At 38.4% G+C, this 26097-nt stretch overlaps 1 protein-coding gene across 15 annotated transcripts in view; it reads right to left on the bottom strand.

Moving 5' to 3' along the window:
* PHLDB2 (pleckstrin homology like domain family B member 2) overlaps window positions 1–26097 on the bottom strand; it is a 224339-nt gene that overhangs the window by 22752 nt on the left and 175490 nt on the right. For 6 of the 15 annotated variants that reach the window (XM_057545215.1, XM_057545214.1, XM_057545224.1 and 3 more), the window contains 8 exons: window positions 16649–16777; window positions 11024–11179; window positions 9965–10075; window positions 8111–8200; window positions 4646–4789; window positions 3808–3993; window positions 1911–2051; window positions 622–721 (listed from right to left, as the gene is read on the bottom strand). In XM_057545215.1, the coding sequence (XP_057401198.1) occupies window positions 622–721; window positions 1911–2051; window positions 3808–3993; window positions 4646–4789; window positions 8111–8200; window positions 9965–10075; window positions 11024–11179; window positions 16649–16777 (1057 nt within the window). The remainder of the gene's footprint in view (window positions 1–621; window positions 722–1910; window positions 2052–3807; window positions 3994–4645; window positions 4790–8110; window positions 8201–9964; window positions 10076–11023; window positions 11180–16648; window positions 16778–26097) is intronic. The other 9 variants (XM_057545226.1, XM_057545219.1, XM_057545227.1 and 6 more) reach the window with 7 other exon arrangements.

Genomic DNA, 26097 nt, shown 5'->3' on the forward strand with positions numbered 1-26097 from the left:
GTCCAAGTCTACCTGAAACCTAACAATCACATAGAATAGAAGCTCAACCCACTTTAAAAGGCCTAAGGGAAGTCTGTCCTGGGCCACTAGTGCTCTGGTTCAGCTCAATGAGTCTTTAGCACGTGTTCAACAGGGTGGCTCAGCTACAAACCAGGGGAGTGACTTGACTTGGTTAAGTGCCTTGGTAATCCCTCAGGATCTCAGGGGTCTCTTTTTTCCTTCTCCCAATCAAATGGGAAGGTTAGTAATTCTCTGTGGGCCTTTCTGATTGGAGAAGTCTACTGAATTTATAAAGTACAATGGGTATGTACCAGCCAAAGGTGCGTACAGGAAAACTTATCTCAGTACAACAATAAGGAAGTATACATATATATATATCCCTCCCCTAAGTGGACACATTAAGAGTAAAGTTGACTGAATCACTTTGTTGTACAGCAGAAATTAACACAACATTGTAAATCAACTATACTTCAATAAAATTAAAAAAAAAATAAAAAGAGTAAAGTTGAGGACTTAGGTTGATCCCCTCCCTAACGATCCCCAACTCTGTGTGGTCTCCCTGTCCCTGAGGAATTCCAGTGCTTGACGAAGGACATGACACTGGGCTTAAAAGGTACCCACCTCTGAGCATCCTCCGAGATTCTGAGTCTTTGGTCATGGTTGCCAGCGAGTGGGGAAGCACGCTGCCACAGCTGTTGCTCTGTCCCAGGGGCAGGTGGCCCTGTGAGGAACAGGAGGAAAAACTCAGGCAAACTGCAGGCCCAATGGTCCTTCTGGACATGGTCACATCGCTGATTCCTAGCTCCTATCTAAGCGCAGAAGGCAGCGAAGGTAGGTCTTTGCACCCCGTGTGCTGATGCTCAACGGTAAAGGCCAGTCGCTGTCTCTCCCCAGGAGCTCCACAGCAGTCTCAACATCACAGCCATTCCTCCAGTGGCAGCAGTTCCAAAAGTGAAGACAGATGGGGAAAACACTGTCCAAAACCACCTCAGAGAACAACTCAAAGTCCCTCATGCGCGAGGAGCAGGTGCAGGAACAAGAACGCATGCACATCATGCACAAGGACAGAGGAGATCTACACACGTTACAAGGGCACCAATTTCCATCTGCTCCAAGTGATCGAGTGGGCTGAAAACTGGAGACACCTAATATTAACTATCCCGGTGGTTTTAGCACACTTTTAAAATAGCAAATTCCTTGGAACACCAGTTTATAAAATAGACGAAAACAAAGTGATTAAGGACAAGGGAAGGACTCCAAAGTCTGTCCCACTCAAAACGTCCTTCTCACTTGCCCTTCCCCTCTTCCTGCCATGACCCCTCGCTAAGGCAGCAGAACGGGCGTGAGGGCAACTCAGGCATCAGACCACATGGATTCACATTCTAGCTTCAATGCCGACCAGCTTCAGGTGCCCAGGTGGACCAGTCACCTAGCTTCTTTCCACCTCAGTTTTATCCATGTGTACAATGGGGATACTAATTAGTACCTCTACTACCTAGTGTTGTTGGGTTTTACAATGAAACAATCCACGTCAAAGGCTTAGCCCAGTGTCAGGCTCCAAGAAATGGTTCGATAAATATTTTTTGCTATTATTCCTGGAATCCAGAGCTTACGTCCTCCAATTTCCATATCTGGGATACAGCTATGGGAGTGTGTCACATAAGTGAAGGTTACTCACCACTTGTGTGGTGGTAGAAAACACCCTGGACCAGGTGCTTTGGTCCCAGAGCGTATAATTCCAAATGTCCTCTGAATAGGATAGAAAATGCAATTTAGTTATGACGTCTGCCCAACAAGCAAACTGAATGGTTTATTATTTAGCATTTTCTTTAGGGGCCTTTGCATGTCAGTCAACATAAGGACAAAAAGACTCACTGAAGGTGAAGCCCGTGGTTCTCCCCATGTCCTACCTTTGGGGCGGTGCTTCTCCCCATAGTAGCACTGCTGAAATGAGGGGATATGGAAGGTGTGGTTTTCTTTCGAGGCAAAGTGTCACTCAGATAGAGGCCTTCTTGGTGCTGTTTTTTCCTTTCTTCGAGACTTCTAAAATGCTTTAAATGCAAATGTAAAGCAGAATAGCAAAACTTGACTAACTGAAACAGGTCACTGAAGTAATTAAGAGGTATGCATTTACAAAGAAGCTTTGGAATTTTAACACAGAATTTTAAAAAATTATTCAACTTAGACTTGTATTCACTAAGAAAATTGGGCTAGCATTTGGTAAGGTACATAGACACTGGAAGAATTTATTACTGAACCTAGAAAAATTCAGAAAAATCCACCTGTCATTTCTGTAGTAGTGCCTGCTGCCTTGGGGCCTCAGGACAACTTATAAATTATTATGATGGTTGCCATGTGGATGGCGGAACAGCCAGTGGACAAAGCAAGTAAGCAGTTCCTCCCTTTGTCTGTCTGGACAGTTCTGTGTGATGGCACAGATCCCAGTGTGAGGAGAATAAGAAAAGGGAGAAGGAAGAAATGAAGAGAAAGCATAAACAGGGAAGTGGGTTTAAAGTTAGAATCATATTTCAATCACATAAACACACTCCAAATCCACATAATGTTTCCATATAAGGCATCCTTCTAGACTGAAAAAAGATCTTGGCCAAGGAGCCTCTACAGCAATCCCTCACATTTAAAAATCCTCCTGTTGACTATTTCATTTCTTTTTTCAGATTCCTAAGGCAAAATTTTTGCCAACTCGAAACTTATCCAAATTTTTCTTGGCCTCCCCAAAATGTCTTCAATAGTAAATTTATTTCCTAATTAGAGGTTCTTTAGGTTTGATCATTTTTATACTGAACTCAGGCTTTTGAAATATGTAAAAATTAATGCAACTTTGGGTTATCAAACTTACTATCAATCTCCAAACATGCCAATCATGAAGAATATCTGCAATTTAACTTTACAATTATCTGTTTATACTAGATATTTATTAACCTAAAAGTGGTGAGGAGATATAGTCCTTTAACCAAAGGTAATAGATAGTAAAGGTAGCTGTAAGAAAGGTAAGGGCTGGGCATAGGAAACCAGAGCTCACCTACTTTGGGCGGGGGGGGGGGGTCTATTGACTGACTCCTTAGGATCTTCTAGGGCCAAATTCACATAAGGATTTGATTATAGTGGAAAGGAGTCTCAAAATAGATTTTTTGAATACCCAAACATGAGTATGCATAGAATGTATCAAAAGGAGGGCAACACTTTTGGAATAATAAATTATCTATTTTAAAAAGTGCAATAAAAAACTCTTGTTCTATGGACCAAATGCACTGCTTGTGGCGTTACCTTGGACAAGCTACTTACCAATGCTGAACCTCAGTTCCTTAAATATCAATATGGAGAGAGTTCGTATTTCATGGGATTGTTAGAAGGAAGAAATGAGACATTGTAAAATGTTGAGGAAATTTTGGCTCATAGCAGAGGAATGATGTCTATTATTATGGTTTCAGTAATGTGTAAGGAAAATATTTTGTGTTGACACAGCAACTTTTTACACCATGGATTTTGTGGAAATAATTATTATGATTTTGAAAAATACCTGAAGTAAGTTGCAATATTTTGGTTGAATGGGAACTGAAGCATGAGGATATGAAACTAGCTCAAACACATCAAAAGCCAGGAGAGGACAATCAAGGTCTCAAACTTTCTGACAATCCCCACACTCTTAGGCCATAATAAATGTCCTTAAAAAAAACAGGAGTATGCATCTTATCTTTTTAAAAAATACCTTTGGAAAAGCTGAAGAAAAGATTTCCCATCAGTAAGTTTGTTGTTAAGGTGAAACTCTAAACACCAGTTCCTAATTACCTGCTGGTCCTGCTGCTGCTGCCTTCTGTGTTTCTTAGCTGGTAGAGGAGGTGGTGTGTCATTTAAAGGAAAAGAATCGACAGATGTAGCCACGACTTCAGGCCAAGGGGCCGATGGAGGTTGAGTGATAGGATGAGGAGAAAGGGTGGAAGGAAACATAAATCCAGAACAGACAGGTGCTCTTTGCTTTATAGGAGAAAGAAAAAATATATATGTGTCCACATGAAATGAAAGAATAAGACAAAGAAATGAAATCGATAATCTGATTGTTTTGTTTTCTTATATGTTACTCAAGAAGGCATAAATGATGGGCAGTATCTTTCAATTGAGCCTCTTGTTGAGATCCCACACTGTGAGCAACTTGGATCCGTAAGAGGTATTTTAATTTACTATTATTTACGCCTCCCCAGATGTTTTAAAGCAGCTTAATATTAAAAAGAAATCCATACTGCATAAAAAATATAGGACAAAATCAACCTGGAAAGGTGATTCAAACCAACAATTTTAGAAAGGCTTTTTGGTTTCTAAGAAAAGTAGGTTGGGCTAAAGTGCTAAGAGATATATATATATGTGTGTATATTTATATGTATGTATAGTTCATTTTTCTGAACTTACTTCTCCTAGTACTCTATACTCTGTACCATATATTTCATGGTTTCTAGTATTATCATTGGTAGAGCACTACCCCCAATCGGTCTGTTTTTTCATCTCACCATCCCGCTGGCCTTCTGGTCAACCAAACAAATATTTGTCTCACACACTCTTATTTTCAGTTAACCATGGGTTAATTTTTGACATGAGGAAAGCAGTGAATGAATGAAATGGCATGCCAACACACCTCTTTATTTTGTGGCTGGCTCACCAGCACAGCTGTGGTAGGCCCAGTGGCAACAGCATCAGCATCAGCAGGGAACTGAGTGGAAGGGGAGAGATTCGTGGAATTGCCACATGGCTCATTAATTTCATTTACAATGATATAGCCCTAAAAGGAGGAAGTCAGAAGTTAAACACAAGGAAAGCGAGAGCTGAGGCATGCGAGAGTATTAATGCTCCAGTACAATGGAGTTAGCTTAGAGCATCAGAGCCAGATATCTGTGGTATTATCAGATGTTTCATTAAGGCAATCATCAGCTATTAAAATGGATTTATGGTGCTTAATCTTGAAAAATGATATTTCAAACATTAAAAGTAAATTTTCAGATAAAATCAAAATGACTTTATTATAAATAACCCAATACCTTTGATTTAAATATCCATCCATATCGGCATTCATTCTGTTGACTGAATAGGCTGTCACTACACAGCATTTAAAATCGTTACAAGCAAAAATAAATATGAGGCATAAAATCGACAGTGCAATCACTCTCTAATTCAAGAGCCTTTTCCATAAATCTTTATTTTTAGATTTTCCCTTCTTCTTCTGTTTCCTGACAAATTAGAGAGTGAATAAATGTAGACTAAGGGCTACTGGTTTTTGCACTAAGACATTTATAAAGCAGTAATTTATTCGTAATGGAATCTTGCTTTTAGGTGTCTCAACAAAATGAAAATTAAAAGGACGCTGTTCTCTTGTGAGCCTTCCTTAGCAAGAGAAACGTGTATATACACACGCATACACACACTCACACAAATCCCTAAGATGAAGTTGCAGCTTGAGGATGTTTCAATTTAAGGCAGCTTGCCCAACTCCCAACTCTACCCCTAGGACAGAGAATTTCCAGTTACTTTTAAATTTATTTATTTATTTATTTTTCTGTGTTGGGTCTTCGTTTCTGTGCGAGGGCTTTCTCCAGTTGCGGCGAGCGGGGGCCACTCTTCATCGCGGTGCGCGGGCCTCTCACTATCGCGGCCTCTCTTGTTGCGGAGCACAGGCTCCAGACGCGCAGGCTCAGCAATTGTGGCTCACGGGCTTAGTTGCTCCGCGGCATGTGGGATCTTCCCAGACCAGGGCTTGAACCCGTGTGCCCTGCATTGGCAGGCAGATTCCCAACCACTGCGCCACCAGGGAAGCCCTCCAGTTACTTTTAAATTCAGTGATTCAGTTCTGGCTTCAGCTTAGAGAAAATACCCATGAATCAAAATTGATGAGAATCAAAACTCCTGAATTTACATTTGAGGAAAAGGCACTTGTAAATTACCATGGAAAGTAATTGTACAGACCATTCATGATTTTCACCACACCAATAAAACAGTATGAAAAAAAGAATAAAGGGTATAAATTAATATCTCTCTTTTAAAAGTAAATTGAGTTAAATTTAACACTTGGGTTCTTCTATTTGCCCATCAATCCTTTCAAACAGTGGCTCCAGGAAAGGCAAGATATTGTTATGTTGGTGAAGCAAAAATTCCAGGCTGCAAGCAAGGTTTTCACTGAGAATTTATAATTCTGACAAAGCGGAGAAAGCCAGAGTTGACTGTTTATAAATTGGAGGTATCAAAATGCTGCCGAATTTAGTCTTGCACTTCAGAAAGGGGCAATACATACTATGTAAAGTTTTATAAGATTAAAGGAGAAAATCAAAACATCTTCTGAGCCAAGTCTGCTTGACAGGAAGGAAGGAAGGAAGGAAGGAAGGAAGGAAGGAAGGAAGGAAGGAGAAAATCAAAACATCTTCCGAGCCAAGTCCGCTTGACATGAAGGAGGACACACAGCCACTCAACAAACACAAGAGTTGCAGACACACCAATACAGTCAAAAAGGCAAATTGGATTTTGACAACAGGCGGGCTGCAGAGAATAAGAACAACTCTTGAATAGAAAGGGAAAGATTTTATTCTTCTAAGAGGCGAAGTGACCTTAGAGCTTATCTAATGCATTTGGAAGCCACAAGCCTTCAAACTCAGTATGTCCAGAGTCAAACCGCATTTCCCTCTCAAATCTATTCTTTCCCCAGTCTTCCCTATCTCAGTAAGAGCTACTCACAATCAACCTCATTATTCAAACTGGAATAACGGCAGCATTCCTGACAATACCCTTAATTTAATTCATCCCCACATCCAATCTATCCACAAGAACTGTCAACTCTGTCTCCAAAGTATTTCTGCATCCAGCTAATTTTCTCCATCACTCTTCATTTGTTCAAATCCAAGCCACCAGCACCTCCAGCCTATACTATTGCAATCACCACTATACTGGTTTCCCGGCATCACCTCTTTATAATCCAGTAGAGCAGCCCAGAGTGATCTTTAACAAATGGACCTCAAATAATGTCACTTCCCTGCTTAAAATCCCTCAGTGGCTTCCCATCCACATAAAATAAACCAAATTTCTTTAACATGACTCACAAGACCCAGCCCCTGCCCACCTCACTGACAACCTTATTCCACTACACTCCATTCACAACCACCCTTTATGCAGTGAATCTGCCGGATCTGTGTTCTAAATAATGGAGAGAAACTACGAAACTGAATGGTCTAAAAAAGTTTTTTGGAAACATTTCACAAAATGCTTCCGAGGGACATATTATTCACTCCTATTATGTGATGAGCATTTACCTCACACACCTACACACACACACACATACACACACACCCACACACTACTTTCTATGAAGGAATTCCTAACTGCTGTCTTTTTAAAGCAGTTTATAAATAAAGGGTTTTTTTGCTATTATGAAAAATTTTATGCAGAAGCAAGCTTTTTCTTTAGCTTTTTGAAAAAAAATAAAACTATTTTCTTTCTCAGTCAGGGTTTTAATTTTCCAAATTAGAGTTAAAATATTTAACCATTATAGCAATGTAGCTCTGTAAAAAGATATTTGGGCAAGGGTGGCGATGGGGCCTGGGAAAAGATGGATGTTTGGGATAAAGAGAGTGTACTACTTAATGTAAACAGGATTTTCTGATTTAGGGGCAAAAATAGCATAGACAACATTGGAGGAAAAAGGAGATAGAGATGTTTGGGGGCATTTTCACGTTCTAGAAGACTTAGGAGAAAGAGAAGAAAGTAGGAAAGAGGAGAAACTGAGAAAGGAAAATGGAGGAAGGAAAGAAGAGAATTTAAGACTAGCTTTGGTCTGGATCCTAAATTTTTTGAAACTTCAAGTTAACCCACAGTGTCACTGTTAAGCAAAGTATACACACACACACACACACACACACAGAGTGAATCTGCATTAGACACAAAGATAATCCCTGAAATTCTCAAAGCACAAATAACAAAAGGCAGGAAAACCATCAAAGCATTGAGTGCTTTCATAAGTCACTTCAGTTAGTGTTTTTCCTAGTCAGCTAATCGCATAAAACTGAAGCACATCTCCTGAGTTCTAAGGTGATATGAGTAGACAAGAAAAATCACAGCTTACCTCTTTTAGAGTATTGGGGTTGACAGGAAACCCTTTGCCCCCAGAGAGGCTGGAGTATTTCTTTTCCAAATTACAAAGATTTTCCTTTTCCTGAAGGAACACAAAATCTATTAAACTGAGTCAACCTTGTATTTCCCTGATGACTAACGACTGAGTATTCTTTCATGGGACTTACTGACTCTTCACATAACTTCTCTTGTGAAGTGTTTCAATTCCAGTCTTTTGTCTGTTTTTAAAAAATTTATTTATTGGTTGTTTATCTACTATTTTTGAGTTTGTAGGAGTTTTTAATATATTCTGGATACAAGCCTTCTGTCATTTCCTCTTTAAGGAATCTTTGCTTACTCCAAGGCCATGAAGGTGTACTTGCACACCTGTATTTTCTAGAAACTTTTTCACCTTAATTTTTATGTTTAGGTCTATAATCTGTCTCCAATTAATTTATATGCATGGTGTGAGGATGAATGGTATTGAGATTCATTTTTTTCCATGTTTACCTAGTTGATCCAGCACCACATGCTGGACTTTCCTTTCCCTACTGGATTGTCTTAGAACCTTTGTCAAGAATCTATAGACAGTATATGTGTGGGTCTATTTCTGGACTCTGTTCCATTCCTTTGATCTATATGTCTATTTGTATGCCAGTACCACACCCTCTTAAATACTATGGCTTTATAGTAAAACTTGAAGTCAAACAGTATAAATCCTCCGACTTTGTTCTTCTTATTCGAAGTTGTTTCAGCTACTCTATGCCCTTTACATTTTCATATACAGTCGATTCTCATTATCTGCAGTAGTTGTGTTCTATAATGTTGCCATGAACACTGAACTAGAGAATATTGAACCATTGGGTTTCTGGTCACAATATTTTCATCAACTGATTACTGCATACCTTTGTTTTATGTGTGTCTCTTTTTAAAGACATCTTATTTAATATACAGTGTTGATTCATTAACATTAAATTCATAGCCAGCAGCACCATAATTCATGCCTGAAAGCTGTTTATCTAACGCATGTATTTTCTCCATAAGGCACATCACAGCCTTCCTGACCTTAGGAACACCAGACAATACTTTAGCGCTTGTGAGCCACTTTAAACAGCAAAATCACCAAAAAGCACAAAAATGTGAAAACATGGCACTAAACAGTCCACAAAAAGGACACTTGTTTACAGTAAGAGAGCTGAAACAAGAAGGCAGAGAAGTGCCTTGTTCAGTCTCAGCTGGGAACATGCATGTCCATTGAGTGACTCAAAATTTTCACTGTTCTGTGCCTGTCCATCAATTACTGCATGACAAGTATTAATTTTAGGGTTACAAATGAATTTTAGCGAACAGATGGATTCACAAATACAGACTCCATGAATAATGAAGATCAGCTGCTAATTTTAGCATCAACTTGTCAATTTCTACAAAAAAGTCTGTTGGGATTTTTATTGGGCCTTTGCCAGGAAGACCCACATGCAAATAATTGGAGTTCAAAACACCAGAGCAACTGAGCCAAAATGTTTGAGAGCAGTAAAAAGAGCAGAATATGTTTTACCTATTTGATGAAAAATATGATTTTTTTTTAAAAGAAGAAAATCAGAAAACGTACAGATTTTTCATAGTTTGGATTTTCACACTGTGGAAAAAGCATGAATAAAATGTCTTTGCTTGTTTTCTGTATTATAGTTAATCATTCAGAGCATCAGCTTATTAATGTGGAGGATTAAATTAAAATGTATATAGAAAATTCTTCCTCAAATTATAATTCACTATTCTTTATTAAAAGGTACTTACTTTGATGGAAGCAACTTTCCCTGAGTTGGAACCTGTGTTTTACTGCAACCAGTGCTGAAAAGGAAATACTTACTCTCTGCAACATCATTATTAAGTTATTCTTTTCTTTCACAAAATGATCTTGTTCTCTCTGAGCCTGCTGGACAATGTGATTAGCTTGCTTTTTCAATGCAGAAATTTTTTCCTGGAGGAAAAAAAACACAAAAACGACCATAGAGATGTACATTAGACATTCAAGAGTTTTCCAGTCTGTCCTGGGGAAGGGAGAAAAAGTGTTATAACCTGAAGCACAGTGACCACATTTCATTGATGGTAGGTAGGCAGTGATTATTACCCAGAGACTATAGGCAGTTTCTTTGAACTGACAAGCTCAAGGCTTTTCTTTACCTAAGGCCAAGTGATTCAAAATCTATTTCAAGAACCTGGAAGTCAACAGGAAATCTTGTGTTAGAATATAAATGAATTTTTGGCATCATTTTGGGAGACGCCTCATGAGAAAAAACAATGGAATTTCTTATTTAAACCGAAAGCTTAAGAAGTCACCTTCTCCATCGTCCTCTCCCTCAACTTTATCAGTTTAGTACAGAGCACGGGGGTGCGATTCTAAATTCTGGAACAAGAGTTGAATTCTGGACTGGACATCCGGGTGCTCAGGGCTGGATGGAGGCGGTCATCTGCATAGCATTCCACGAGGCTGCTTCTAGTAGCAGTAAACTATCAGTCATCTTTGAGAACTACTGGGCAATGGGAACAGAGGAATTCTAAAAGAGACTGTTCGTAGAATTATTCTAAATCCAGTTACTGTGATTGCAAAAGCAAGTAATTTAAAACAAACATCTAGATTTCTGATTTTCTCTACCTTGGTTTTCACATTTATATTCATAAATGCATCTACAGCATCAAGTAACAATAACAAGTCTCAGTTTATCTAGTTGGGAGCACCATTTGGCATGTAAATGGCAGGCTCCATAATCTGCCAAATGTGACACGTGGTTAAACACACAAAGATGTTCAGATATAACAGATATACAGACAGATGGACACATGCTATAGCTATATTAATAATCATTATTGTCACATAGCAAGGGGTATATTTTGCCTTTTCACATTGAACAACACCTGGCAAAAGTACCTTTCTAGTAACAATGTTTCGTTGATATTCAGCCACTTCACGCAGGAGCTGCTGGGTCAGGTTCTCCTTTTCCTCATCTAGACGGCTCTCACGCTCAAGCTGCTGGAATTCCAGGTCTTCAAAGTGTTTGCTCTCCACATCCAACAGATCAGCATCCTTTGGAGAAAAGGGAATGAAAACAAGACACACCAGAATAGCTGCAGCGTTCTTAATGTGAAGAAAAAATTATTAAAAGCAAAAAGACCAAAATATCTTTCCAGTTACAACACTGACCAGGGTTAGAACATGATAATCCTCTCTCTGGAGTTAAACCCCAGAGCAGTGACTTTAGGATGAAATTGAAAGGGACTGGGGTAGGGGTAGGAGGGCAGCATCTATTTCACCATTGGTTTTAGACTGCTCTGTGGTTGTAGGAAGTATTGCTTTAAATCTACCAGGTGGCTTTAAAATGGATCATGAAATATAAAAAGAACTCAATAAATAACCTAAACATTATCTGCAGACCAAAGGTGTGACATAATCTCTTGAGAAAAATTCCTGTTTTCCACAAATTTTCAAATGAAATGAGACTTTAGTATAAAGATTAAATTCAATATTCCAAAGTTGTTGACTATAAAAAAAAAAGATTCAAAAGTTGGCATATATAACAGATCAGAGGTCTCTAAGAGGAATATATATACCCCAAATGGCATACCACACAAGGCACTGGGATGTGAGGAAGGAATATTACAGCTTCTTTATATTTATTTTTAGTTTTTCCTCTTCTTTTACAAATTCTCAATAAATGTTCTCTAATGTACTTTCAAGTAGAGTAGTGTATGTACATTATTTTAAAAGAATATATATATTTTGAGCATGTATGCAATACATATAATATATACATTTATAATATAATGTGATCTATATGTATGTATATGTAGGCATGCATGCTCAAATAATTTTAATGAAGGGAGAAGTCGCCAAAACCATTTGAAGATTGGAGTTCTTAAACTGGGCTTCTGTGAATCCCTTAAAATTGTTCACAAACCTTTTTATTAGGAACAGTAGGAACCACAGCATTCATCAAGCACAAAGAATGACTCGAAAGGTTAAGCACTCGAAAGGTTAACTGAAAGGTTAAGATTATTCTAGGAATAATCTTCAGGACATTTAAGAACAAACAGAAATCACAGAAGTCAGATAGTCTAGAAGAGGCGTTCTCCAACCTATGAGATGTCTGAGGACAGGAGTGAATCTGTATCTGAGCAGAGACTGCTGCATGTTGTATGAATTGTTCTCCCATCTACTTAAAAAACAAAAAAACAAAACCACACACACACACAAAAACCTCCTTATTTGGGGAGCCTTTGACAGAACTGTAAATGTGGTATGTATAGAAGATTTTTTAAAAAATATAATTTATAAATAATTCATGACCAAAAAAGAAAAAGTCAGCTGGGCTACATAGCTCATGGCACTACATGGGTAAAAGTGCCAGGGCATTTTTTTCAATCGACACATTAAAAAGAGTTGGATAAATAAATATATGATAAATTAGATCTATATCCGTATTTAAACACACCACCCCTTCCCCTGGTTTTTATATAAGTGATAAACTTATATATAAGTCTTCTAATCAAATGGAATATTTTTCTATCTTCTGGAATGAGTTTATTCTGGGGATGATTCACAGAAGGACTATGTGCTACCATGAAATTACAACCAACACTATAGCAACAAGATTATTATGTCAACACAGACAGTGGATTCTCAAAGCCTAAGAAGAGGAAAAACAATTTGAAAAACATATTCAGCATTTCTTAAAGCTTCTTTACATTTTAATTGGCCAAAAGTAAAGTGGTCTTGGTTTCAAGTAACTGGGTGACATTTCAAGTTTATCAGATATTTCATGCTTATAACATCTACAGGAATGTGGACCAAATCTAGTCACTGCTAAAGGAACTGAGACATAACACTAGTGTTATGTCTTGAAACAAAATATCTGTAGTCCTAAAACATCAGTGATATGTTTATTCATACAGGCCTCCATACTCAAGTTTTTAAGGTTTTTCAATTAAACTTGGTTTGCAGCTAAAGCTTATTGAGATAAAAATTTTAATAGGCTTTTTTTTTTTTTTTAGTTTATAAAGAATCTTCATTCAAAGTGGGCATATGGCTCACAATATATACACTATGCTAGTCAGTCGCTTACTCCACATCTGGTTAATGCACAACATATGCTATTTTAACCACATGAAGGTCACACAGCCATTAATTTATTTGTAGTAAATATTTAAACCACTACATGAAAATAATAGCACACTAGGCAGGAAAGTTGAAAATTAAAGCTTAGCTCAGCACTCAGATTCCTCTGGTGTAATCATCTGATCAAGTTATCTAAACCATTAAAACGTGTGTATATAAACTTACACTGTGAAAGAAAAACAACTTGGGAGGGGGAAAAACTTTTACAAGATTTTAGATAAGAATAAGAATTCAAGAGATGGAATTTGGGGGCAGGAGTAGCTTAATTGAGCACAGAATAATATATACAGGAAGCTCAAAGTCAAGTGTATGACTAGTTGAGTGAAAATTTTAACTAAACTTCTCCACTAAAAGAACATGACAAATCTCTACTGGCTGGCAAGTTCAAAGGCCAGGCGTGAAAGGAAATAAGACAGCTGTGCTAAAGAAAATTAAACGGAATTCCTTTTTGCTTTCCAATAACTTTTTTGAGAATGTATACGGCAGAAGTTTACATGTACAACTTTATGTTTTCTTTGCCTAGTAGAGGAACAGAAAGAAGAGACTAGACGTGGAATGGCCAGGAGAGATTACAGGAATAATCTTACGACAGCTCAAGGTCAATTTTGAAAGCAAATTTAAATGGAGCTCAGGGTTTGTTACTATTTCTCCATCTTATGTGCTACAGTCAAACACTTTTTTGCATACTTTTGGAATTTGGAAAAAGACAATGGAAATCATGTAGTACAATCTTCTCATTTTATACATGAGGATATTGAGGCCCACAGAGGTTGAATGACTTGTCCAAGGTTAAAGGATAAACTCATTGTAGAGCTAGTGAGAAAAAAAAAAAGGCTCCTAATTGTAGATATCACTGAACAGAATTGTTTAAAAATCAAGAGACCGAAATCAACCATTCAGCTGAGTAAATACCAAAACACAACAATACTATCCTAGCCAGTCCTCTCCAGCAGATGAAAGGCTCAATTTTCTTCAGGGTTTTTTTCTCACACTACTTGTATCCCAGGGAACAATTCGATTGGTGAGCCCGTTATCAACTACATTAAACCATGGGCCATGAAATCAACATTGGATGAAGACTATTCTGCTTCTAAAGCAATGATTTAGGGGTCAGAAGCCCAGTCATAAATCCATAGTGCTGCATGCACAAAATCATTCTACAATTTCAGCTTAAGTATTTGAGACAGCATACAGTTTAAGAAAATGATTTTATTCCTATTCATTTATTTTCTATTCTGTCTGACTTGCTGCCTAATGACGTTACTTGTAATAAAATCAACTTTATTGAATCTAGCTTAAATGCCTTGGGGAAAGTTTTGTAATGAAGTGCTATTCTGGAGTGTTCGAAGTCTGAAGGGAAATGAGTTGTGATAAGACAGGAAGTTCCAGTATGAATGGACTTCTCATGAAATAAGTGAACTTTTTACTGATTAAGCCAAAGGACTGGTGAAGAGTTATTTTGGTCATCATCCTTCCCTGGAAAACAGAATTAGTAGTTCTCTTAATATCAGGTGAACAGAAGCTAGCACAAACCAGTTTTCTGTCCTAAGGAAAGGGGTTTTATGATAAGAATTTTACACTCTGCTTGGAAAGGAAGAGGAAGGAGTCTTTGCCTTCAGTTAGTGGAATAGGCTGTCTGTATCATTTCCTTTCCTCGTTTGTAGTCAAAATCCTTGGAACATATACAAATTTATGAGTTATCCTATAGAATCTAACAGATTAAGCAAATTAAGTAATTTGTAATTACTTAATTACAAAATTACAATTGTAATTACAATTGTAATTACTTAATTACAAAATTACAAAATAATTAAGTAATTATTCATATCATGCTGACTCCAGGTTATTAATAGAATCTATCAATTTTTATTTGAAGCAATATTTATGAAGAATACAAACAATAACTGGATAACTAAAGGAAGGGAAGAACAAAATATATAACCATGCTTCTGACTCTACATAAAGCATTATGGTGACTGTGTAAAATCTTTAGCAATAAGGAAAGTTGAAAAACAGTAAACAACTATAAAAAAATCAGTTTCCCAATCTCTTTTGTGAACTGGCATAAACACAAAAAAATTACAAGCTAGAATAATTTTACAAATACTATTCTTTTTCCAATCATTTTTTATCATAAGACTTTCACAGCCTTGGGACACTGAGGGACAGGAAGTTTTATCTTCTTTTAGCAAATTAAGCTGTACACAATAAAATGAGTAAAGGGGAAGAAACATTTTAAAAACTTTTTTTGATCCAACATTGTAAAAAATTTAAAATATTAGAACCGTTACACTGTAGTTTAACCTGTCTGTACTGGGTACTCTTTATTCAATCTGTACAATACATTGAAAAGTTTCAACTGTAATTTTTCATAACCTAGTGATATTCAGAGATATCAAACATATTTGTATTCAAGGTCATCTTAAACATTTTCAGGGGTGTGCTATCTTAACTGACTTTTTCCCAGTTGCCCAAGAAGGTACAGACATAGCAATATGAATAAAACTAGTCTTCCTTCCTACTCATGTGGAATCATAAGTTGTTATTGACTTGGGACTAATTACTATTAGGCTCCTTTAGAGGTCCAAGACTGTTAATGACTGCCTCCCCAGAGTCACAGTCTATTTGGGCTGCTGTTTAGAGCAAATAACGCAGCTGTCAAGCGGCTATGAAATATCAAGTGGCCTTGCTAGTGTCTGCAAAACTATCCACCTAGGAAGATAAGTATCAAAGTCGTTTCAACACTGCCAACATTAAAGATCAAAGAATAACCTGATGAAGTTCAACTAGAAGATCTATGTTGCACGAAGTTTTAAAAAATATGAAGCTTGTATGAGAAAATGTTGAGTGCCCTGCATCTTGGGTCTTGTTTGATTGCTGTGATCATGCTAATGAGTTCAAGGTCACTAAGAAGAAGAAAGGAAAAGAGAAACAAAATGATGAGTGGTGGTGGGGAGCAAATCAGAGAATAGAAAAATTTGTGGACAGGAGTATAAAATCAAGAGGAGGAAAAAAAAAACATTCGAGGGCAAACAGGACTCAAGATGCAGTAGAGAACAGAATGCAGGAAAAGACGTCAGCTGATTTAAACGCTACAGTCTTGTTGGTTACATGTCAGTAATAGCCCTCTTTTGTTACAAAAAAGGACTTGGGAAATGTTTTTGCATTATTAATGAGGCAAAGGATTCCAACAAGGAATTTTTCAACTGATTAGCATGGAATATATATGGTCAGCATGCATATTTCTATTTAAAACGTATCTAATGACCAGAATTTATGCAAATTTATGCTATGTGAAGGAGGAAGTCATAGGTAAGTGGAACTTAATTGAAAAAAACAAAAAAACAAAAAACAACTAGCACATTCCTGTTTGCTACTGACCCTCTTCAGTTGTTGTTGCAACTGTTCCCTCATGGACTCAGGACAATTGTCCAGCTGGGTCTTCTGCTCGGAGTAAAGCTCCTGAAGCCTCTCTAGTTTTTCCCTTTCAGCATCAAGCTTTACCTTCTCCTGAAGTTCAGAAATCAGAAAATAGAAGAATAGAAATTACCTTCACACCCCAAGCAGTCGTTAGTGAACATTTCCCAAGGATAACACAAACAAGCAAACACACACAAACTCCAGACATCCTATGAATGTAGAAACGTATCTCGTTAGTGACTAGGATAAGGGGGTGTAAGTGGAAGTAAGGACAAGGGGCCCCGTTTCTACATTCTCCAAACCCAGTTCACTCCATCGGGTATTGGCAACGACCCCTGTCCTTCCTTCCTCCCTTCCTTCCTGCCACCACGTTACAAAAGCAGGGGAAGCAATGGTCATATTGGTCAATGGTCAACAAAGAACAAAAGAAATGCCAACCGAATTCCTAAGATAGCCCTGCAAAGAGTCACTCGGCAGGGAACCAGACAAAGGAGAGCGGGCGTTTACCTCAAGCACTGTCAGAGCCCAGTTTGCTGAAGGCATGTGTTAAGCAAGCTTTGGCAATTATTGAAATTTTGTTCTCAGGTTAGAGGCACATTAGGTGCACAAGTTGATACCCTGGTCATGTGGAACAGTTCTAGCTCTTTGGCAAACTTCAGAGCTTAAGCAATTAGAAAATCTGCTGCCCGGGAGAGCGTCTAATTCAGACACTGAGAGAGCTAGTAAAAATGCAAGACTGACAAAGCAGCAAGAGGAAGGCATATTAGACAGCTCAGATGCACCAAAGGTGTGACATTTACTGTGGAGATAAGGACTTTCCTACAATGACTGACTGACATAAATAATAATTGAAACATGGACTGTGGAAAAAACGAAAGGGTCACAGGATAGAAGAAAGGAGAAGATAACACTAAATCCCTCCCAAGTGACCCTGGACATTCTCCAGGGTATAACAGGCAAATACTATAATACAGTATCACACGGTCTTCCAAGGCCGCCTCTTAAACTGAGAAACAAAACTTCAATGCGTTTAGTGCCAGTTTTCCCATCTTATGTTCCCTTTACGATACTCTGAACCCTTGAAGTAAATTTCAGACCTAATTCTCTCCTTGTGTAACACTCTCAACCTAAACTAAAGCACTTCAGTGGAATGGAAGCACCACCACCCTTTGACCCCTTCAGTAAGCAAAATATTTACCATCACCTGACTCTCTTATGTTCACTATTGATTTGGTAGAAAGAAAACTGGCTTCTAAGCATATCACAGAAAAAATTTTTTAAAGGATGAAGATTTGAAGTAGCCCTATAAATTTATACTACTCTCATTTCTTCATCCAAATGGTCATGATTTCCTGTGTAAACATATACATAGATTCTTTATAAAAGATGTTCGAGTTTAAGTCTAAAACTCTATGACATTAATACCTACACAAGTACACTTGAATCTCCACTTTTGGCTTACATTTTAAAATGTCAAGGGCATTTTAGAAATGTATATTTTGATTTAGAAGCACTTTTTTTTTTCTCAAAATGATTACATCTAGAAGTAAGAAAACTGAGACTCCTACTCCATATATCAACCTAAAAATGATTCTACAACTTAGAATTTAGCAGATGATAACGAAAGTTTCCTAAAAGGGAATTCCCTGGCCGTCCAGCGGTTACAGCGTGGCGCTTTCACTGCCAAGGGCCCAGGTTCAATCCCTGGTCAGGGAATTAGGATCCCACAAGCTATGTGGCCAAACAAAAAAAAAAAAAGAAAGAAAGAAAGTTTCCTCAGTCTTTACTGTGAAGTGTGCTCAGTGTGCACAGCTGCTGTGTAGGAGTGAGAAAAAGCGATGGCATCATTCACAGAATAAAGGATTCTCAAGTGTTACCTCACAGTAAAATCGAATATACTAGTGCCAGTTAGATTTAGTCTTTAGCTTCAGAATTAATCATTTTTTTCCCTTAATAAAACCAACAATACATAACACCTGTTGTCTTTGGCTAAGAAAATGTGTTATTTCCCTTGCGTGCAGATCTAAGATTGCCCTATTACACAGCAAAAGAATTTTGTCCACAAAGAGTTCTATTTCTAGGTGTTGTCTCACCAGAATTTGCAGCCATTCTAGTTTCAAACAGAAAGTTAAATAAATAAGGAAACTATTCATTCCAATCAAAGAGCAAAGATGCCAAGCCTTAAAATTTAAAATAATATTCGATAGAAAACACTGATACGATATTTAATAATATGGAAAGGCACTGGCCTAAAACACAGGTCTCAACTCCGAAGAAATAACCAAACTATTCCTCTGATGCTCTCAATGTTTAAATTGCTAATAATAAGCACAAATAAACAACTAATAAAAAATACCTTATGTTTACATAGTGCCTTCCTTCTGAGGTGCTCAAAACATTTTGCAATTCCATACAAGGGGGCAGTTAGAACCATTATGCAAGCGGACACCATCAGGACCTTCTGCAGCTTCTCTGTGGTTTATCCGTAATTCTGTGACCACTACCTGGGTCTCAGAGTGACAGGTCAGTGGGGCCGAAGCTAGGGCAAAGGAAGTGAGGGGAAGGATGAAAGAGGGACTAGTGGCAGATGGGCCCGGCCATAAACCACAGGGGGCCACAGACGTGCTATCACTCCTACAAGAGCCAAAAGTAGACCACCTCTGAGCCAGAAATAAATTAATATACCTCTCTTCTATTTACTGTCCAGGAAGTTTTCAAAGAAAAATTAGCTCTAGGCAAGCAGCTAATTAGAGCTGAAAGTATCACCTTCTACAGCGAAGGTAAAATAGTTGGACAAATTAGATGACATTCCAGGGTTCAGGGATTCTAGCTTTTTACATGTAAAATATGAACACTGGGTGTTATTCTCTTCCCCCCAGATTTAAATTAGTTAAAGTCACCTATTCTAACTACTATAGGCACAGCAATATTTTCCAAACATCAAATTGGGAGAGAGCACAACATTTTTTTCTTAGAATTCATAAATCTGTTTTCAGGAAATAAATGAATTAAAATGCATTTTTAATATATTTAACAAATTTAACTTTGTGGAAAGAATGAGATTATAAGGAATCAGAACACTCCAGGAAGATCCAGATGTAAAGGGTGTATTTATAAAACAAAGACCAGAACATGACTTCCCTAGAAACACAGCCACCTCCATCATTCTCGAATTGACTTGTCCTCTCTTGATGGGCCAGCAAAAATCCAGTTGGGTCACAAGTTCATTGCAAGATTCTGCCTATTTTGCATATTTAAGACTGATGTTCCTGGGAATTCCCTGGCGGTCCAGTGGTTAGGACTTTCACTGCTGAGGAGGGTTCAATCCCTGGTCGGGGAACTAAGATCCCACAAACTATGCAGCGTGGCCAAAAAAAGAAAAGAAAAGACTGATGTTCCTAAAGTGTATATAGCGCCAAAGGTAAATTTTTCACCAGCAAGTGAAAGTAAAAAGCAGTATATAAAATTGGGCCTACATCTGCTTCCATGGTGAGTTGTTCATTCACTCAATCAATAAATATTTATAAGGGGAATAGAGACAGAGAAACGAGGTAACTTGATCACTGTCTTCATGAAGTACAGTGGTTCTTAGCCCTGACCACATTAGAATAAGCTGGGTGAGCTTTTAAATATACTATTTCCCAGGCCTCCACTTAGAAATCTAGGGGGTATAAGGCTAGGGAACAAGCTTTTCAAAAATCTCTCCAGGTGTTCTCATATGCAATCAGAATCACTGATTTAGCCACCCAGAATAATGTGAGAGGCAAAGGCAAAATTAATTACAATTTGATTTTTGTAATGAAGACGTAGGACATTAATACAGAATCTACCAAAGCTTGAAGACATTTGGCCTCAGCACCTTTCCTTCATAGTATAAAAGTCCTCTCTTACAGGTAACACCCCAAATGTAAAATTTTTACTTTTAGATTAAATGCCTCAAGTAAACCAAAAGAAAAAAGAACTGTGAGATTCCAATATCCAATATGCTTTCAGAGAGGAATGATGCATTTCAATTTCAGAGGTAGAACGACTCGCTTCTAATCATACATATGATCAGGAGTGGTTATAAGTTTACCCTAAATAATTTGAACATGTACACAAGAATTGCCAATAATCTTGAATAAACTTAATAATCTAAGGCTTTCTCAGGACCACTTATTTTGCCAGATCCGTGGTTAAAAGACAATAATAAATTTTCTCTAAGTTGTATTCTCGAAGGAAGAAACTGAAATTTAACTTGCTGGCTCTATTTGAATTCCAATACTACACGGAAAATTTTTGAATACCTATAAAAAAATAATTTTACCACATTTAACTAATATTTGGTAAGCAGATGGTTCAAGGTTACCCTGAAAAGATGCCTACTTCATTACTTTATAGGGTTGCCAGATAAAATAGAGGACACACAATTAAACGTGAATTTAAGATGAACAACAAATGATTTTTTTTTTTTTTAATTTTTTAATTAATTTATTTATTTTGGCTGTGTTGGGTCTTCGTTTCTGTGCGAGGGCTTTCTCTAGTTGCGTCAAGCGGGGGCCACTCTTCATGGGCCACTCTTCATCGCGGTGCGCGGGCCTCTCTCACTATCGCGGCCTCTCTTGTTGGGAGCACAGGCTCCAGACGCGCAGGCTCAGTAGCTGTGGCTCGCGGGCCTAGTTGCTCCGCGGCATGTGGGATCTTCCCAGACCAGGGCTCGAACCCGTGTCCCCTGCATTGGCAGGCAGATTCTTAACCACTGCGCCACCAGGGAAGCCCACAAATGATTTTTTAAATGTTAAGTTATGTCTTAAATAATGCATGGGACATAATTACACCAAAAAATTATTCTCTTTATTTGAAATTTAAATTTAACCAAGCATCCTATATATTTTTTCCTAATTTGGCAGCCTTATTAGCTTGATAAAGATTTTCTTAAAAATTAAGGTTCATCTTTGTAATTTCCAAACTGTTCAGCATAGACTCCAGCACGCACTAGGTACTCAGGCCATGTTTATTGAAACACTGGGTCAGGTTTGGAATTGATGCAGTGATATGTTAAAATTCATAGTACCTAAGCCATCATTTTTAAGGGTAGCCCATCCAAAGTCCTCTCCATACACCCTGAGGGTCCCCTTCCTTCCAGTTCCTGAGCCCTGTGGGGTGGTTTGAGAGGCAGGCATCCTCAGAGGTTCAAGACTAGGTAATTGTTTAAGGCCCAAAATCACTTATCTGAAATTCTTAAGGCCAGATGTGTTCTAGATTTCAGAATATTCTGCATTTGATAGAGGTAACACAGTTCATATAGCATATACTGTATGGCATTTCCAGTGAGTTCTGGGGCAAAACCCTGTAATCAAACATGTTTCCATTTCTGCAGCTACTTATGAATATTCATATTGAGTGTGAATATCAGTCCAAGTCAGGTTTTGAAACCAACTAAGTTTTGGTGCCAACCTTATAAAAAGTTTTTATCCTCTACAAAACTTTTCAGAATTGCAGAGGAAAGATTATGGACCTGTGTCCCCAGATGGTTATTGCTGAAAACCCATTCTCTGCCTGCCTCTAAAGAGGCACATTTTTATGTTACTTTCCTAGGCTTTTTTTTACCATTGGCTTTGACATTTTAATTGCACAGTTGATGGATGTTTAGGGTAAAAAACATTGGAAAATCAGAACACTAAGGATTTACGTAATCAAACAACCACCAGAAAAAAATCACCCTAATCTGGAACCCTGTTGATTTAATCCCCAAATCCCATGATATATTTCCACTTCCTCTAACCAGGGAGCTAACTTTGAAATGTAAGAAAGAGGCACGGGAAGGGCTGGGTCCCTTCTGAACACTGCCTGTGACTTGGCAAAGACTCTGCACTCAAGAGGCATTAACACTTTGCTGAGGAATTCTGGGCAGGCTCTCTGTCTTCCCCTGGCTCTGAAGGAAAGATGGGGAGGAAGTAACAGGTACTCTGGCAAGATAATAATGGAGAATACAATTTAACCACTTAAGACACAAAGCTATATGCTTATTACAGAAAAATTAGTCAACTAATTCAAGATTTCACCCAGGAACGTGTTGCATGGCATAGAGTGATTTAAACTTCAGCTCACACTTTTAAGTGTGTTTAGCTATAAAAGTGTGCAGACCAGTATAGCTACAAAATATCGCAACCTATCTGTGTGAGGACAGATCCTTAAACAGAAGGATGGTTTGAACTTTGTGATCACCATCTAGGTGATGGAAAGACTCTTCAACAATACTAGGTAAGCAGAGCCTTTCCTTAACCATTTTATTTAATTTCAGTACAGCTAACTTTTCATTGTCATATGCTAAGGAGCAGGAATGAAACAGACAATCCAAAAATAGAGAAGCTGAAAAACTATTTTTAGTTCTGAGTTTTTTATGTAGTCAGAAATAGACAAAGACAGAAGGAAAATGTACATAAACAACTGCAGGAACACTTTCATACTTTTCAGCAGTTGCCCCAAATCAGGCTTTGCCTTGGAGAGGGGAAGTGCAGGCGGGAGGGAAGCCGTTTCCAGCTTTTGCCCAAACTGAGCTTCATGGTTCTGGTGGCTTCCCCACCCCCAGTCACCAAGCCCATCAACCTAAAACAGTCTACCAGCACAGAGGTTAACGAGTCTCTCTCCGTTCTCTTGCCCTAAGAAAACACTATGGATTTTTGCTTACTGCTTCAAATAAACATCCCCTCTGGGTTTATGTTCGAGTCTGATACTTCTATTTGTTTAGGGTTTACAAGTTCATACAGACCCTATTTGTGATGTTGTTACCGTCTGAGAACACAACAGGCAGGTGGCATTTAGCTCAGAGCCGCATGGAAACGGGGGGCGGGGGGGGTGCACTGATGTTCCTGACTGTAGGAACACCATAAGGACGGTGAAAGGTCAGCCCAGGGAGCCACTGCAAAAATGTTCAACAAATACACAATTAAATATATTGTCTATATTTTATATTGTATATGTAATTATGTCTATAGTTTTTATTTTATATGGTAGCATACAATAAATAGTGGTCACCTATGAAATACATTAATTTATACTAAATATGTAAAATAGAATGATAGCTCCCAAATCAGCAAAAAGAAACAATGCTAAAAACTGGTCTTGAGAGCCAAGGAAACAATGTCATTAATTTCACACCAGGATTTGAACTCTGAGGTGTTACTGAACTTTCTTCCAATGGCTCCAGGCCTTGTCTCCAAAAAATGAGGCCAGGCTTACAGGATGTGCTATTGACATCTGAATTGGAGCTTCCCCAACAGGGATATCTTTTCAGGTTTTGGTTTTCTCATTCCACAGTTTATATCTGACAGCAGCAACAGGTGTATAGAAAAGGAAACGAGATCCAAAAGGGCAAAGGCCATTTCCTTCTTCTGTCTTAACGCTCTGGCTCGACGGGCAGCGTGATTACAAGCCCCTGGCATGAGCACTTGGACAGACCACCCCAGCTGTCCTGAAACTTGGCTGCACGTAGCTCTCAGGCAGGTGTTTGGCTCAGTGTTTCTGTTCAGACCCAGCCAGGACTCACTGTTAGCAGGAGATCCAAGTACAATATTCCCGAAGAACACTGGGCGGTATTCTGGCACCTATTATGAGCTGGATAAACAGTGGATAACAGTGCCTGCCTCTATTTCACAGGCTAGAGAGGGAAATAAATATCTAACAAGCCCAAAACAAATATAAATTATAAAATGTGATTTGTAAAAGGACTGAAAGAACAACAGAGAGAATATAATCTGAGCTGGAAAGGGCGAGTAGGGTTTTTCTGAAAAACTAACACTGAACTTAAGCCCTGAAAGACAGGCAACCAACAAGGCATGGAACATAGGAAAGGGAATTCCAGGCAGGGCACGCAGGGTGGGATGGATCTTTAAACAAACAGAAGGAAGGCCGCCATGAGAGTGGTGTGAAGAGGGAAGAAAGGTGATAGAAAGGGTCAGGACAGGTAAGGAGTTTAGATTTATATAAAATACAGGGGAACACAAACCAGAGGGATATGACCTAATTTAAATTTTAAAAGAAAAATCACTCTGGTTGCTGTGAAGCAAACAGGCTGAAGGGAAGTAAATGGAAATGGAATTCAAAAGGAAATTTTGATGATTTAGAAGAGAAAGCTATTAGGGGAGATGCGGAGAAGTTAAAGTAATTGAAAAATAGCTTTGTAATCAATTAGAAGTGGGGGTGATAGAGAAAGCAGTATCAAGATCTACTTCCAGGTTTCTGTTTGGACATACAGGTGGATAGAGATGCCATTTCTTGGTGGGAAAACTAGAGGAAGAACAGGATCAGAGGCAGGGGAAGTGTATGCAAGGCAAGGGGAAGGATGAGATCAAGAGTTCGGTTATGTCGTGTTCAGCTGGAAATACCTGAGAAATATCTCAGTGGAGATATCAGGTAGGCTACAGGATATGAGTCAGAAGTACAGAAAAGGGTTGTGGGCTAAACACATACGTTTGGCAGTCACCAGCATGTACACGTTATTTGAAGCCATGGCTATAAAAGAATGTGAGAACATAAGAGAAGAGAGTTCTCAACAAGAGATGGCAGATGTTAACCAGAAATATTGTGGTGATCATTTCACAATGTATACAAATATCGAATCGTGTTGTACACCTGAAACTAATATAATATTATATGTCAATTACACCTCAATTTTGAAAAAAAAAAGTAAATGATTCAAAGCATATATCTTCATTCAGACCAATGAGAGCAAGCAGAATTTTTCTGTGGACTTCTGGGGAAGTCTGAGCCTGCTTCAAAAAAAAAAAAAGAAGAAGAAGGTTCAGATCAGAGACACTGTAACAACTGGCTGGATAGAGGCAGAGGAAGAAGGAACGGGAACTCGGATGGAAAAGTCAGAGAGATAAGTAAGAGAAAGAGAAGGAAAGCCGGAGGAGTGTGGTACACGAAGGCAAAAGGGTGGGGGAAGGGAAGTGTCAAGGAAAAGAGTTGTCCCTTGTCTTGAATGCCGCTCAGGAGTCTGATCATAAGAGAGCTGAAAAGCACCCAGTGGGTGGGTTAGGCAGCACCAAGGTTTTTAGTGGTCTTAACAGGAGCAAATCTGATGGTGTAGTGGAACAAGAATGGGATGAATGGGGAACTAAGCAGGAGAACGCACAGTGTACTGAGAAAACTGAAAAGCTTGGCTATGCTGAAGAGAAACTAGCTAAGGCAGGTGCTGGAAGGAACTTTATTTTTAAATAATAATAATTTAAAAAATAATAATATTGGCATACTGACAGTACAGGTCCAGTAAAGAGGGAGAGGCTGGGGGGAGTGGGGAACGGAAGGACTGTGGACCTCTAGATGGTGGGACGGTACCCTGGGCACATCCAAAGGGACTGGTGTTTGAGGGGAAGAGAGCCTTCCTTAGTTGTGAAGATGAGATGCTCTAAGTTCTCAGTGAAGTA

The sequence above is a fragment of the Balaenoptera acutorostrata genome, chromosome 4 (assembly GCF_949987535.1).
Source record: "Balaenoptera acutorostrata chromosome 4, mBalAcu1.1, whole genome shotgun sequence".
Taxonomy (NCBI): domain Eukaryota; kingdom Metazoa; phylum Chordata; class Mammalia; order Artiodactyla; family Balaenopteridae; genus Balaenoptera; species Balaenoptera acutorostrata.